This window comes from Brachyhypopomus gauderio, chromosome 1 (assembly GCF_052324685.1).
Source record: "Brachyhypopomus gauderio isolate BG-103 chromosome 1, BGAUD_0.2, whole genome shotgun sequence".
Lineage (NCBI taxonomy): Eukaryota > Metazoa > Chordata > Actinopteri > Gymnotiformes > Hypopomidae > Brachyhypopomus > Brachyhypopomus gauderio.
Window position 1 is genome coordinate 2,594,313 of NC_135211.1, and position 16,305 is coordinate 2,610,617.

Consider the following 16,305-nt stretch of genomic DNA (forward strand, 5'->3'; position numbering starts at 1 on the left):
TACTCAGTAAAAAAATATTGTCCTGTCTTAATATGATGCAAAGCTTTTTCTGATTAATCTTTATTCTAAAGGATCCATGATACTTACTAATTCTAATTAGTATTTTCTGTTAGAATAAGGAATAAGGACAAATCTTGAATAATCATTTTGAGGAATAAAATACTCTTTACTTTTTAAAAATACTTTTTTGTTTATTGGGTTAACTTAATTAAAATGTCCTATTCCTGTTTTATTTATTTTTTATTTAACATAATATATTATTGGTATTTTGGATTCGTATTTTAGTGGTATACTACTGTACGATATAATAGCTATTTTGATTTTGGAATATTAAATCGCCTTTTACGTGTATCGTAGTGAAGACATTATGACGAAGATTCTACGTAAACTGACGTTACGTTAGAGGAAGTAAACTATTCCCCAAATATCAAACGCTGCGGTCAGCGTTGGACTGCAGAACAAGTTTTGCAGAACAAGAATAAGTTTTGTTTTATGTAACAAGCAGTTACACCCAAAAAAATAATAGGTTACATGAATGGATTCCTAAAATGTATAGATTATGGATGTGATCACGTGGAAAACACAAGGGCTGTGTAGCAAGGACTGTTCTGTAAACTGAACAGTTTAGGAAGCGGATCCGTAGCAATGCTGACGTGGTGTGTTTAGGGATGAAATACTTGCTTTTAATCATCGCGGGGGTAATAATAGCTCTGAGACTGGACCATGCAGCCTCTCAGAATTGGATTACCCTGTCTCACTCAACCACGGTAAACTGGACGCCTTCGGGAAATGTTGGGAAATTAAATGCAGTCACACCGACTGTGTTTGTACTGAAAAACAATGAAGACGAGGTACGTTGAGCACTGGACATTACTGTGGTCAAAATGATGAATTATCCTATATGGTTTCTTGTGAGCAACTGAGAACTGTGTTACGTGGTTCTTAACTTGGACTCAAAATAGACACGTTCTCCTTCGTATGTATTCTTAACCTGATTTTTAAACCCACAATTCTTTAAACGCAAGCTCAACATGAATATCTTAGTTTTAAAGTACTTCAGAAACTACTCATAGACAGTAAGAGTATTGTAGTTATTTATTTATTTAAATCTTTTGCCATTCCTGGCACATGACTAACCCTGTTTTATGATGACACTTGTCTAGCCATTAAGTTATGTGCTGATCTTTTACCAGTGTGACAAGGTGATGAACCTTTCTGCCAGCCAGCGATGTGAGTTTATTCAGACCACTCCAGACTGTGTGGCGGACGGAGGCTTCATTAACTACCCCTGGGTCACGTTCTGTGTGTTGTCACCCCAACTCCTACCTCTTGCCATCTTCCTTTATGTAAGTGGAATTGCAAACATTTAGCTATGTTTCAAACCTCACGTATCAGGTATGCAGGAAAAGATCAAGAATACCGATGTGTGTGCGTGTGTGTGCGTGCATATCTGGGTAGATGGTTGTGCATGTTTGTAAAGGAAGAAGACTGAGAAAGAAAAACAAAGACCTTAAACACATTAAAAGCCAACCAGTACTCTAGTATAGTGCTGAATTTAAGAGTTGAGCTGAATTTAACTTCATTAATCGTCATTGTCATTGATCAATGAACTGTTGTCCTCTTATATTTATTCCCCTCTCCAGATTCTGTGGCTTTTGGTCTTGTTCCTGGTTCTAGGACTGATTGCATCAGACTTGTTAGTATTTATGTATTGATTGACTGATTAGTGGATCCATTGTGTAACACAGTTCCCTGTTGTAAACAGACCCACATGTAATCATCAAAATAACCCTTCTGTTCTGGACTCTGGGCCCCGCACAGCTCAAGTCAGGCACCCCCGGTGTACTACAGGTCTCTGTATTCCTAGAAGAGTAATCATTAATGTGGGTCAGCAGGAATCTGGAGCAAGTTTTAGTTAAGCGCTTTGCAGTATGGCAGAGTGACAGTAGTTAGCAGCTGGTGTTAACATGAACCTTCGAGCTCTTGCCAGACGGCTGGGTTGTAGTAACTGGCCCAGATTTACTTGGCAAGCTGTCTGACCTTAGCTGCTCCGACTGATCAACACCACGAAAGTAAGCAGGACGGCCTGTGATCTCCATAGCAGGACGTGATCTCCATAGCAGGACGTGATCTCCATAGCTCTGCAGCTGCACGCTGCTACCTACAAATTATAAACACACTGAGGCAAATAGGTTTGATGACTTCTGTTGTAGCATAACGACGATAATTCCCAGTCATGTTTTGAAGATCCAAGCACACCAGCTGACTTACATGAGTCACACGCCCTGGCCTGCAGGAGAAAGAGAAGTTGTCATTTCTGCATTCTGGCAAACTGCATGTCCGCTTCACTTTCAACCTCTATATTCAGAAAAAATCCCACAGTGTATGAGAAGTCAGACAGTAATACACATATATAAATCTGAAGACATCAAATGTTGCCCTACAGTACAGCTGCATGGTGCCAAGGTACATTGTAATTAAAAATATGCAGAGATTCTACTAAACATGGTGCTCAAAGTTGATTTTTTATTTTTATTATTTTTGTAGTTTTTGCCCGAACCTCTCCGCAATCTCCTCCACTTTGAGGCTGACCCATAACGTGGCTGTATCCTTTAACCCCTCAAAATGAAAGTTTGAAAGAAATTATCTCCAATTCCGTAGTAAAGTTGCTGATGTAGCTGAAGTCATAGCAGATGTGTAGTTCTGTATGTACTCCATTGATGTTTCCCTGACAGTTGGCATGTAGGGGGTGACGTTCCTCGCTCTTGGGAACGGTGCTCCAGATGTGTTCAGTGCCATTGCTGCTTTCTCTCGTCCTCAGACCGCTGGTCTGGCCGTTGGGGCCCTGTTTGGTGAGTCAGGAAAACTAGCAGTAATAAACACCACAAACACAGAAACCTGTTGATCACACTGTACATCAACATTACCATATGCATATCTTCTTAAAGAAGACCCTCTTTAATGGTAGTCAGAGTTCGTAATATCACTGAATTCTGTTTAAAATGTATTTGGTTTGATGTGCTGTTGTGGTTTGTCCCTTAAGGGGCGGGGATCTTCGTGACCACGGTGGTTGCTGGGAGCGTTGCCCTGGTGAAGCCTTTCACAGCAGCCTCCCGCCCCTTTCTGCGTGATGTCATCTTCTACATGGCTGCCGTTTTCTGGACTTTCACCATCTTGTATAGGAGGCACATTGAACTGAGAGAGACCCTTGGTTCGCCCCATTCCTCTACTCATCTTCTGTAAATCACTTCTGAGTGGTCCTTTATTTCATTGTATCTGTGGACCACTCATTCTCTTCCTCAAATCGGCATATTCACTCTCTTTGCACTCATAGCCTCCCATCCATAAATACATGCCACAAATAATGTCTTATGTGCGATTATTGTGTTGCTATGTAGAAGTGTAGAAGCCTCTAACTCTGTTTCTCTGTCTCTCCCACGTTTCACTCTACACCTTTCTCTTGTCCTGTAGGATATCTGGGGCTATACATCCTGTATGTTATAACAGTGGTGGTGAGTGCGTGTGTCTATAATCGGCGCAGACACTCACTCGGTGTATCCATACAGGACTCTGATTTTGCCCACAGTGAGAAAGCCCTTTCCTTGTTTCACAAACTAATTTTAGATAAAAGATACAAAAGGATTTTAAACACATGTCTCTCTGTGTGCCTGTAGACATAGAGGACTCTTATACTGAAAACCCTAATGGAAACATACACACACAAGGTACGTTGTTCTTGGAAACACAATTATGCGGTACATACCTCTGTACTAAGGAGTTGGGTATATCTGTGTAGTCTGGATATTGTGAAATTTTGATTGATTATTATTATTTTTTTAATGATTTTTAGTTTTAAGTAAGTTCTGTTGAAATATGAGGAAATGTGTGTGTCCTCCAGGAAGCTGATTGCTTCCGCTGTGGGTAGATTCAATATAAAATTTGTTGTATCAATATATACACAATTATTATACGTGTGTGTGTGTGTGTGTGTGTGTGTGTGTGTGTGTGTGTGTGTGTGTGTGTGTGTGTGTGTGTGTGTGTGTGTGTGTGTGTGTGTGTGTCAGAGGAGTATGAGCCCTTGCTCCCATTCACTCAGTCAACCAGTAACATCTTCCTGAGGGCCATTAACCCTGTGGACACTAGGGCCTGGAGGAGGATCCACTGGGGCTGGAAAGGGCTCAAACTCATCCAGGTTATATACATTCACTGCCTTACAGAAGATTCATGCCTAACAGTCAGAAGACACTCTGTCATTTCTAAGTGTCTCCTGCTGTCTCTGATTGTGTTGCTGGCTCAGGGATCTTGGCCTTTGCTTTATGTGTTTCATTCTACACAAGTCATTGATCATTTGCTACCAAAGACGTGTGACGGGTATTCTGAAAACACCTCACCACTCTATCCAGATAGAAATGTGTAAATACCACTGAGCAGAATGATGATAAACTCTCTGACACACTAATATCTCTCTCTCTCTCTCTCTCTCTCTCTCTCTCTCTCTCTCTCTCTCTCTCTCTCTCTCTCTCTCTCTCTCTCTCTCTCTCTCTGTCTCTCTCTCTGTCTCTCTAGCTCCCTTTTGAGTTTGTGTTGCTGTTGACAGTTCCACTTGTGGATGTAGATGAGGAAGATCACAACTGGAAACGTCCTCTCAACTGCCTTCATCTCATCACCGCACCACTGGTGTGTGTGCTCACCTTCAGCTCGGGGACCTGTAAGTGTGAGGGGCCCCGCGAGTGTGTGAGGGGCCCACATGTATATCACTGACAATTGCACGTTTTATGTTTTAATTGACGTTTTATGTTCTGCCCCTTCATCAGAGTGTACAGACCAAAAATGTGAATGATCTGTTGGATTTCCTTGTGTTAATAATAATAATAATAATAATAATAATAATAATAATAATAATATCATCATCGCAGTTCTATCCAGCACTGATTTTAGTCATTTTGTCTTACATTTGTGCATCAGCCACACGTGTAGTGTCCACTATGGTATACAGTGTCCACTTTAAATGCCATAAGCATCCCCCCTATTATATACAATATTATAGTGTAGTATCTCCTCCTGTCTGACTGTACTGTAGATGGTCTCTACCTAATCGAGGGGGAGGTTCCAGTATGGCTGCTGACGGCCTTAATTGGACTGTTCCTCTCTGGCCTCGTCTTCTGCACCACCACTAATGAGACCCCCCCGCCATACCACTTTGTAAGTTCGCAACCCGAACATCCTCTTCATCACCCCAACATCTAGTCCACCTTCTCCTCGACTCTTTCACACCACTTAAATAATTTTATTTAAATGTCACCTTATTCGCAGAAGGCACCTTATGAAGTGTAAACGAGACCGCCAAATGATGAAAATAAAATAGATTTACATGGTTCTTGGATATATTTTAAAAGTTGTGTGTGTGTGTGTGTGTGTGTGTGTGTGTGTGTGTGTGTGTGTGTATAGCTTTTTTCTTTGCTGGGATTTGTAGTAAGTGCTTTGTGGATCAATGTGGTGGCATCAGAGGTTGTTAATGTGCTGCACCTGCTTGGAGTCATTCTCCGCCTCAGTAACACCGTGCTAGGACTCACTTTGCTCGCATGGGGAAACAGCATTGGAGGTACACACACACACACACACCTCAGCATTGGAGGTACACACACACACACACCTCAGCATTCTAATATTCTACCAAATGTATGCAAAAAATTGCTACTCTTTATATATTTATTATATAAGTTGATATTTATATTTTATTCTTAACCTCCCGTTCATTTTTTTCCGTGTGTGTGTGTGTGTGTGTGTGTGTGTGTTTCTCCTCACACAGACTGCTTTGCTGACATCACAATGGCCCGGCAGGGATACCCACGCATGGCTATCTCAGCCTGTTTTGGAGGAATTATCTTTAGTATCCTTTTGTTGTTGACTCGTGTCTCACTATATAAGGACAGGAACAAAAAAGATCTGCAAATGTCTGATTTATTTGTCTGTTTCAACAGTATTATTCAGCATTATTTTCCAAAACTTATGTCACTGTAATATGAACCCTATAGTGTTTTGTGTTCTATGTACTTCCTGACTGTCTGCCAAATCACATTTAATATTGCAAATAACAGTTCAATGCCAATATAGTATAGTGTCTATATAGCAATGCCAATATAGTATAGTGTCTATATAGCAATGCCAATATAGTATAGTGTCTATATAGCAATGCCAATATAGTATAGTGTCTATATAGCAATGCCAATATAGTATAGTGTCTATATAGCAATGCCAATATAGTATAGTGTCTATATAGCAATGCCAAATCTGTGGGGTCCTGTGTATTCCCAGTGCTGAATTACCTCCAAACACAAACCCAAATCGTGCGGTTCAGTTCACGTTCTCTTCGCAGAGCTTAACTGGCTACTTCAGATATGCTGTTTGGAATTGGCCTTGGGTGCCTTTTGCATATGTTGACACACAACGGTTTTGTACTGGTACGTCTGGTCAACGACTGATCCCAGTTTCTTCCTTTCTGTTAGTTTGTTGGATAATGGTTTGTGCCATGGTTCTGAGTGTGTGGGCAGAGGTGTGCGTTCGTCATGGTGATGGTGACCCGCTGTGTGCTCTGCTGTGTTCTGGGTGCAGCTGGAGCCTGAGGGACTACTGTGCTGGATCCTGGCAGGAGCGCTGGGTCTCTCACTGGCCCTTTCCTTCGTGCTGGTTCCCCTGCAAAGGTTTCACCTCAGCCGAGCCTATGGGATCTTCCTACTACTCTTCTACGTTGTGTTTCTCATTATTGCGCTCCTCACTGAGTTTGGAAAGATCTCCGTGTGAAGCTTGTGGAGACACTGGACTAGTGCAAGAATGTTTATTTACTTTTGAAATGTAATATATATTGATTATCATTTTTTAGTGATGTATAATGTGATTGTGATAAGATTTTAGATCGTTTTTAAGTATGAAAGGTTGTTTTAAGTATGAATCGGGAAACATTGATGTTCGATTCTAATAAAGGGATGCTTGGAGCGAAATAATGTGATATAAAATTTTGTTTTTAGAAAACACTTTTTGTCAATATTGTTAATATTTGCACATAATCACCTTCTACGTTTTATTTACTGTTTGCCCAAAACAAGCAATACTGTCATTCGCGGTCACCACCAGCAGGTGGCGGTGCAGCAGCGTTTGTTCACCCCGGGAACAGACACAGGATGCATTCGTGGTCCGTTATCGCGCTACCTCGCCTCGTTTACATGTCCGCGAGTCCGTGAACGAACAAGCGACCGACCGGTCCGTGTTTAGTGGTGTTTGGGAGGAGGAGGTAAAGGATGTCGGTTAGTTCGGAGCGGAGTCCTGTACTGGGTGAGGATGAGGAGGACACGGGAGGGCTGGAGAGTGAGGAAGGGCAGGACGTGTTCACGGGAGGAACCGTGAGTGTGTTTGGCGGCCGCGGCCGTGTGGGTGTCGTGACCGTTTATCCGTTTATCGGTGTTATAACGAGGGAGACGTCCGTGTGCGGGAGTGTTTGAGGGTGAAGTGAGAGCTGTGACTGGTCTAGATATCCTGCTAGCAGCTAGTGGCACACACACACACCTCACAGCGATCCTGTGGCTCCACCACTCAACACCTTTATATCCCAGTTTAGTTGAGTTGAGGTTTAGTTGAGTTTAGTTTAGCCTAGACACTTTGTCGTCAAATTTGCCGTTTTGAGACGTTTCCGCCCACAAATGTCCACACGCGGCTAGCCAGCAAGCTAGCTGTGATCAACACAGTATAAAATAACCCGGGGGTGTTTCAGAAAGCGGGTTTAACAAACTCTAAACTTAAGCCTGAACTCTGAGTTGTCTTAACCCGATCTGACATACTCAGAGTTTTCGGTTTCAAAACGGCTGATCGGAGTAATCAGGGTAAAGTAATCAACTCCGAGTAGGTTGAACCAGACAGACGCGCGTTCACGCGTAACTATGAAAGGCATTCTTAATGGAACGCAGATAAATAGGATTTATCATGGACTTCAACTCAAAAATCAGCCGAACATCGTATTTCACACCACTGTAGCGTGAAGTATTAATGACTGCGTATGCAGAATATTTAGATATTATTAAACGTAAATGTAATACTGCGGTAGCTGCTAGAGAAAGGCAGTCAGCATGTCAAAAAATTGCCAACAGAGTTAATGCGTGAGTGAAAATGATATTTTTATATTTAGCAGAAGGGTGCGATTATATTATTATTTTCTCCACCTTTATAATACTGTATTGAGTTTTTAAAATTATTTTAATTGAACACTTACTAGTTCCAGGTCTAATCCGAGTGGTGTGAAACACACATGGCGTCAGATAAAAATGAAGTGTAAGAATATTGTACAAAGTGGTATGGCTGTACATAACTATATCTTATTCTTAAATATATTTATGAAATAATTGAAATAATGAAATAATTGTTCTGTTTATGTAATCACCTTCATGTTCTGATGGTGCTGTAATAGGTAATATATGTAGGTTCCCTCAATGCAGCCAGTCACTCTAGGAAATCCTTAAAAATGAAGTTCATTATATATTGGTTCTCCTTTTCTCTCTCTCCCCCTCTTTTCTTTTCCCCTCTTTTCTATATTCTATCCTCTCATGGTCCACCAAAGATGGAGGTGGAGGTGGGCCCAAAAAAATTAAATTTTATATATATATATATATATATATATATATATATATATATATATATATATATTGCTTCTCCTTTGCTCAATGTCTTTATTGTCCGTGTGAATTAAAGACAAACCTAACACTGAAATTAGTTGTCATGTACACCTATATCCGTTTTTACAGAATAAACCATTCCTACCAACACCACCGGAGACGGACCCTCCCACAGATATCTTTAGTGAAGAAGAAGGGTACATAGTCCAGACCTCCAGCAAACGCCCAGCACTACACGGCAGTATTTTGGAAGACAAATCTAATGGCATTCAGTCCGATGAAGAGCTGGATTTATTCGCAGGTAAACACATCCAACTCACTAACCCAGGTACTGTAGTGCATTCGAGCACTTATAAAAGGAGATTGAATGCCAGTTTGGATCCTGTAGTAACAGCCAGTAATATAACTAGGCTTCTGTAGAATACAGTAGTAAACCATACATCAGTTGTCCAGACTGCTTTGTCAGACGGAATATGATGAATAGTACCTCATTAATTCCCCTTTTTCATCTTTTGGAAAGTCTGGTGACTTATAAGAAATTTTTGTGTTTGTTCCCCCAGAGGCCACTGTAGAGCTAACCCTAACCACTGCAAACAGCCACGGGAGGAAGGAGATCTGTCCAACGAAACCTCACTCCAGTACCATAAATGCACTGGGCAGTTTGTGCATGCTCGACACGTCCAACAAGTCCATGGAGGAGGTACTCCATCCAGTCATAGAAACCTGTCAGTTGTATTAGACCTTAAGCCGCTGCTACAGTGCGTTTTGATTGCAGTTGGAAGAGGAGGGACACGGAGATGCATTTGAACTTAATATTGCTGTCACCAATCCTGAAAAGACGGGTATGTTAAGCAACTCTAGTTGTTGTGGTCTAGATGTTCTGTTAACAGGAAGACAAAACTCTTTGCTTTACTGGCTCCTGAGTTCTTGGTTTCATGTCCTTCAGGAGATGGCATGAACGCTTTCATGACCTACAAAGTTTCCACTCAGGTTTGCTGATCAAAACTTAATATGCTTTCTGATTTCTATACAAGAAGAGACCTTTGGCTTAACTCTATCTCACTTCCAGACCACTCTGCCAGCGTTCCGTAGTAAAACATTCTCAGTACGTCGGAGGTTCAGCGATTTCTTGGGTTTGTATGAGAAGCTGTTGGTCAAACACAGTCTGATGGGCTGCATCATACCTCCTCCACCTCAGAAAAGTGTGGTTGGTAAGAAGGAATGCTTTAAATGACCTCATGCTTTTAAATGACCTCACTGACTCCTTACATTGACATGTGATAATTGTGTTAGTGTGTTTTTGTACTAATTCACAAACCAGATCTTTTCTGTAATTCAAAGCTGTTGCCACTAATTGTGTATGCATCAGGTATGACTAAAGTCAAGGTCGGGAAGGAGGATCCATCTTCAGCAGACTTTGTGGAGAAGAGAAGAGCAGCACTGGAGAGGTGACCTTTCTCATGGGTCCTGACAGGTCATGACCTTTCTCATGGGTCCTGACAGGTCATGACCTTTCTCATGGGTCCTGACAGGTCATGACCTTTCTCATGGGTCCTGACAGGTCATGACCTTTCTCATGGGTCCTGACAGGTCATGACCTTTCTCATGGGTCCTGACAGGTCATGACCTTTCTCATGGGTCCTGACAGGTCATGACCTTTCTCATGGGTCCTGACAGGTCATGACCTTTCTCATGGGTCCTGACAGGTCATGACCTTTCTCATGGGTCCTGACAGGTCATGGCCTGTCCTTTAAGACTTTAATGGAGTGATAATCTGGACTATTATGAAGTCAAGTTAAATGCTTAGTTATTTTACTTATATTTGTATGTTTCAGGTATCTCCAAAGGGTGGTGGTGCACCCCACACTGTTGCAGGACCCTGATGTTCAAGAGTTCCTGGAGAAAGAGGAGGTGGTTTCAGTTTTACTCTCAACTGACCAATCACTGAGCAATCTTCTGAAGAGACATACTTATGTCGTTTTGAGTGTGTCTGTCTGTCTGTCAGTTGCCCAGGGCGGTGAATACTCAAGCTTTGAGTGGATCCGGTTTCCTCAAGATGATAAACAAAGCATCGGATGCCGTGAATAAGATGACCATAAAAATGAATGAGTCTGATAACGTAAGACTTGAGCAGCACCACAAAAGAGCAGCTACCGTGACCATCATAATTTTTTAACTGTTGTTGTAATCTAGCTGACGGTGTAACTGTAGGTGTGTGTGTTGTAGTGGTTCCTGACGGTGTAACTGTAGGTGTGCGTGTTGCAGTGGTTCCTGACGGTGTAACTGTAGGTGTGCGTGTTGCAGTGGTTCCTGACAGTGTAACTGTAAGTGTGTGTGTTGCAGTGGTTCCTGACGGTGTAACTGTAGGTGTGCGTGTTGTAGTGGTTCCTGACGGTGTAACTGTAGGTGTGCGTGTTGCAGTGGTTCCTGATGGTGTAACTGTAGGTGTGTGTGTTGCAGTGGTTCCTGATGGTGTAACTGTAGGTGTGTGTGTTGCAGTGGTTCCTGACGGTGTAACTGTAGGTGTGTGTGTTGCAGTGGTTCCTGACGGTGTAACTCTAAGTGTGTGTGTTGCAGTGGTTCGATAGCAAGCTGCAGGAGGTGGAGAATGAAGAGCAGCTCATGAGGAGACTCCACGCTTCAGTGGACTCGTTGGTCCATCACAGGAAGGGTGAGGACCACAGGGCCAAGCGTTCACCTTCAAGAGCCGCCTTACCGCTGCCACGCTGTTGTACATGAACAGAGTCTCCGCTGTCTATGCAGAGCTGTGCAGCAACACCGCCATATTTGCGAAGGGAGTAGCGATGTTGGGTAGCTCGGAGGAGAACTCGGCCCTGTCTCGCGCGCTCTCCCAGCTGGCTGAGGTGGAGGAAAAGCTTGAGCAGCTACACCAGGAGCAGGCCTTCGGTGACTTCTTCATCTTCACCGAGCTGGTAGCGGACTACGTGAGACTGCTCGGGGCTGTGCAGGTATGTCGCCACATCTTTGCGCCATATCCAGCTTTGAAAGACTCGTAACTGTCCTTGAAAAGCTTTGGAAGTTTGTGAAGTTCTGTTATTACGTAACACTTACACCTCCCACTGTATTCATCAGTAGTCAGGTTCTGACCACAGCATCACTGTTTACCAGATACGATTAGCCTGGCAACCTTTTCAACACAGCAGTGACCCTAACCCACATGTTGACAGAGTAATGTCGGTATGATTCGGCTGGACGTGCTGCTTGAGTATTTACAATGTTAATATCACCAGCTGGGTTGTCTGAGGACTGCTGGATTCTCCATTGTGAGAAACGCACAGAAACAAACCATTACTAAAAAGTCTGAGAACTCCACCTGTAAGGCTGAGGGTTGTGCAGCCCTGGTGTTACTGCCCTGTCATGTTCTTGTTGTGGTCAGGGCTGTTTTGAGCAGCGCGTGAAGGCCTGGCAACGCTGGCAGGAGGCTCTGAGCACTCTACAGAAGAAACGAGAGGCTGAGGCGAAACTGCTGTGGGCCAACAAACCCGACAAGCTGCAACAGACCAAGGACGACATCGCTGAGGTCAGAGAGACCCCTCAGCACACACCGCAGAACCATCTAGATCAGGGGTGGCCAACCCGTCAGAGACCAAGAGCCACATCATACACATGGGCACGCTTGAACATCACCCAGACCTTACACACACACACACACACACACACACACACACACACACACACACACACACACACACACACACACACACACACACACACACACACACACACACACACACACGTGAACACAGAGAGCCCTCTGCTCAGATTTATTGTAAATGTCACACACAAACAGTGTGGGAGCACTCATGGTCTGGTGATTAGGGAACTGGTCTTGTGACCGGAGGGTCGTGGGTTCGATTCCCAGACAGGCCATGACTGAGGTGCCCTTGAGCAAGGCACCTAACCCCAACTACTCCCCTGGTTCCGGGCTAGGGCTGCCTACTCTGTTCATATTCATATTTCTGTTTTACTGTGCATATTTTTTGCCTGCCATTTTGAGAGCAAACTTGACACAAATTGTTTATTGAAATGGTCTTGTTCTGACTGTGAAGCGGTGTTTTCATCTCACGCACATGCGCGTTTGACGAAAATAACAGGGTGAACTAAAGCTAAGCGAACAACACATTAAAAAAACAAACACAAACTTCTATATAAACATAAGTCGTGATATGATTCAGGACTTTGTCACGGTTGGAGGAGGTGGGCGCACACTACGATCTCTGTTATTTACGCAACTGTTGTTTTCTAGGTAAAAAGTGGATAAACTTCGTTATCAACACTCGTTACAACGCCACTGACCTGCGCTCACCTTTAGGAAGATGATAACAGACAGTGTCAGTAGTTTTGAAGCCTCCCTCAGCTGCACCTCGTATGTGGTTTATTCCAAAATGTGTGACAGAAGACCACGTCTCACCAACGAGACTCAAAGCACAATCACAATAGCACAGATACTTCATGTCGCTAGTCTCCCGTTTTTCACTACGCCGGTTTTAAAAGTGTTAGCAGCTCGCTAGGCTTGTAAACAAACCGCGCAGCACGAAGGTGTAGCAGTGTGTCGCCCTCAGAGCTAATGAGGTAACCGGGCCACGGCACAGACCGTTTGTGCAGGTGAGAGTGGACCGGCTGGGGAGCCGCATGAAACCAGGCAAAAAGCCGCAGGTTGGCCACTCCTGATCTAGATAAAGGCTTCAGTGTGCACTGTATACATTTATACAACACACAACTTGAACATGCACTATATTGCCAAAAGTATGCCCTCACTTTCCTTGACTCACAAATGAGCTTAAGTGACATCCCATTCCTAATCCATAGGGTTCGGTATGACGTTGGTCCGCCCTGTGCAGCTAGAACAGCTTCTGGAAAGGCTGTCCTCAAGGTTCAGTAGTGTGTTTGTGCGGATTTTTAACCATTCTTCCAGAAGCGCATTTGTGAGGTCACATACTGTTGTTGGACGAGAAGGCCTGGCTCTCAGTCTCTGCTCTGATTAAATCCAAAGTTGTTCTATCAGGTTGAGGTCAGCACTCTGTGCAGGCCAGTCAAGTTCATCCACACCAGACTCTGTCATCCATGTGTTTATGGATCTTGCTTTGTGAACTGGTGTACAGTCATGTTGGAAGAGGAAGGGGCCAGCTCCAAACTGTTCCCACAAAGTTGGGCACATGGAATTGTCCAAAATGTCTTGGTATGCTGAAGCAATCAGAGTTCCTTTCACTGGAACTAAGGGGCCAAGCCCAGCTCCTGAAAAACAACCCCACACCATAATCCCCCCTCCACCAAACTTTACACTTGGCACAATGTAGTCAGACAAGTACCGTTCTCCTGGCAACCACCAAACCCAGACTCGTCCATCAGATTGCCAAATGGAGAAGTGTGATTCGTCACTCCAGGTAATGCGTTTACACCACTGCATCGGATGCTTTGCATTGTACTTGCTGATGTATGGCTTGGATGCAGCTGCTCGTCCCAGGAAACCCATTCCATGAAGCTCTCTATACTGTTATTGAGTTAATCTGAAGGCCACATGAAGTTTGGATGTTTGTAGTGATTGCAGAAAGTTGCTGTCCTCTTCACACTATGGACTTCAGTATCCGCTGACCTGCTCCATCAGTTTACGTGTCCTACCACTTCATGGCTGAGTTGTTGTTGTTCCCAAACACTTCTGTTTTCTTATAATACAGCTGACAGTTGACTGTGGAATATTTAGGAGTGAGGAAATTTCATGACTGGATTTACTGCACAGGTGGCATCCTATCACAGCTGGAATTCACTGAGCTCCTGAGAGCGACCCATTTTTACACAAATGTTTGTAAAAACAGTCTGCATGCCTAGGTGCTTAATTTTATACACCTGTGGCCATGGAAGTGATTGGAACACCTGATTTTGATCATTTGGATGGGTGAGCGAATACTTTTGGCAATACAGTGTATATATATTTTTTAAGATTTTGTACCCAAGCCCACTGAGCATCATAGGTTTTGTTCTGTATGGCTTTCTCTGCATGCATAAAGCATTGATATTGTTTGAACTAGATCCACACTGAGGCGTTCAGCATACTTCTTAAACTCCGCCTTCCTTTCTTGGTACAGTGGGAGGCCAGAGTGAGCCAGAGTGAGCGTGATTTTGAGAGGATCAGCTCCACTTTACGGAGGGAAGTGCTCAGGTTTGAGGTGAGTTCACAGGAGGATGCCCAGTGCTGAAGGGGAGGGTGTTGGTGGTCGTGCTGAAATGGGGGTGGCGAAGAGAATCTGGTGATCTGCAAATGCATTGTTGTGTTTGTCATGTACCCCAACAGAAAGAGAAGTGCAGAGATTTCAGACACCACATAGTGAAATACCTGGAGTCTCTCCTCCGCACACAGCATCGGGTGAGTGAGGGGAAAGTGAATGGGGGGTGAGAATCATCTAGGTGACTCTGACTCGATTCTTCTCTTGCAGCTGGTGAAGTGTTGGGAGGCATTCCTGCCTGAGGCTAAAGCCATCGTGTGAAATCCTCACCTAATAATCAACTCTGTAACTGCCCTCCACACACTTCTGACCTCTAAGCACTACCACACTCACACCCACAATGCAAGCACATACAGAAAACACGAGCACAGTGCAGAGGAATGGTGGACTAACAAATCCCTATGGTACCTTTCATTCAGCTGAAATTTACTCATCCATTTTGTTATGTCGGCAACGGAAGCGTTGATACTTTTTCACTACGTCTAAGCGTGTACTATCCCTAATGCACTACAACTTACTTGAAACTTTTAGTATATTCAAAAAGGTGTGGTAATCTCTGCCATCTTGCAAGGATGGCTAATGTCTAATAAAACAAATGTGTACTAGTGAACATTTGTTCAGGCATCTGCTTGCAGTGTAATGAAGGTTTTGGGCTAAAACATATCAAATCATATCCTTAAGAAAGTTAAAAGAAAGGCATCTGCATCTTAAAGATTGAGTTTAAATGTTATGATTCCTCTATATCAAAGACCACTCATGTTCCAGGCCTTATATTAAACTTGCAGTCCTGGTTATTATACACAATATGCAGATACACCCCTTGCAATTGCAACAGTCTCCGCTCTTCTAGGAAAACTGTCCATGAGATTTAAGTGGGAATTTATGCTCGGTCAAACTTAAAAACCTGAGGTTCATCACTGATGTCTGATGTTACATTTCATCCCAAAAGTGATTAGCGGGGTTGAAGTTAGGGCTCTGTGCAGGCCACTGAAGATCCCAACCTCCACGTGGACCTCACTTTGGACACAGTGCAGTCAAGGTAGAATAGTAAAGGGCCTTTCCAGGCTGTTGCCACAAAGTTGTAAGCATACATGTTGTATGCTGTATCATTAACATTGCCCTTCATAGGAGTAATGGGGCCCTAACCCTGAACATCATCCCCAGACCTACATCATGGTCTACACCATTTGACTGTGCTAGTAGACTACACCAAACATCACTGTGCATTCAGGTAGGTAGCTTTCTTCTGACATCCACCAAGCCTACATTCACCCATTAGACTGCCACATATTGAAGAGTGATTCATTGCTTCAGGATCACATTTGCACTGAAAATGATCGTTAGCAGAAACCTCATGAAGCTAATGGCAGAGGACAGTGGCTATTATAGATGTTCAGGATTAC

The 16,305-nt window shown here is 43.4% G+C and overlaps 2 protein-coding genes across 2 annotated transcripts; both read left to right on the forward strand.

Annotated features, from left to right (window-relative positions):
* The first annotated feature begins 407 nt into the window (after positions 1-407).
* slc8b1 (solute carrier family 8 member B1) lies at positions 408-7,397 on the forward strand. The gene is made up of 15 exons (XM_077008143.1): positions 408-851; positions 1,194-1,346; positions 1,644-1,696; positions 2,548-2,605; positions 2,747-2,852; positions 3,044-3,211; positions 3,472-3,585; positions 3,675-3,725; positions 4,065-4,192; positions 4,567-4,708; positions 5,081-5,202; positions 5,449-5,602; positions 5,810-5,890; positions 6,397-6,461; positions 6,613-7,397. The coding sequence occupies exons 1-15, from the start codon at positions 669-671 to the stop codon at positions 6,799-6,801; spliced, it is 1,767 nt and encodes a 588-aa protein (XP_076864258.1). The 5' UTR covers positions 408-668; the 3' UTR covers positions 6,802-7,397.
* Positions 7,258-15,512, forward strand: snx1b (sorting nexin 1b). The gene is made up of 15 exons (XM_077008465.1): positions 7,258-7,397; positions 8,790-8,961; positions 9,221-9,360; positions 9,436-9,502; positions 9,607-9,650; positions 9,730-9,871; positions 10,030-10,108; positions 10,496-10,571; positions 10,666-10,779; positions 11,238-11,331; positions 11,424-11,629; positions 12,058-12,201; positions 14,765-14,845; positions 14,971-15,042; positions 15,113-15,512. Exons 1-15 carry the CDS (start codon positions 7,296-7,298, stop codon positions 15,161-15,163), a joined length of 1,584 nt encoding a protein of 527 aa, XP_076864580.1. The 5' UTR covers positions 7,258-7,295; the 3' UTR covers positions 15,164-15,512.
* The last annotated feature ends 793 nt before the right edge of the window (positions 15,513-16,305 follow it).

Coding starts and splice junctions, on each gene's coding strand:
- slc8b1 (XM_077008143.1), top strand. CDS start 669: ATGAAATACTTGCTTTTAATCATCGCGGGGGTAATAATAGCTCTGAGA. Junction 3,586..3,674: donor GGACTCTGATTTTGCCCACA/GTGAGAAAGCCC, acceptor GTGTGCCTGTAG/ACATAGAGGACTCTTATACT. Junction 5,203..5,448: donor CCCCCCCGCCATACCACTTT/GTAAGTTCGCAA, acceptor GTGTGTGTATAG/CTTTTTTCTTTGCTGGGATT.
- snx1b (XM_077008465.1), top strand. CDS start 7,296: ATGTCGGTTAGTTCGGAGCGGAGTCCTGTACTGGGTGAGGATGAGGAG. Junction 8,962..9,220: donor AGAGCTGGATTTATTCGCAG/GTAAACACATCC, acceptor TTGTTCCCCCAG/AGGCCACTGTAGAGCTAACC. Junction 14,846..14,970: donor GGGAAGTGCTCAGGTTTGAG/GTGAGTTCACAG, acceptor GTACCCCAACAG/AAAGAGAAGTGCAGAGATTT.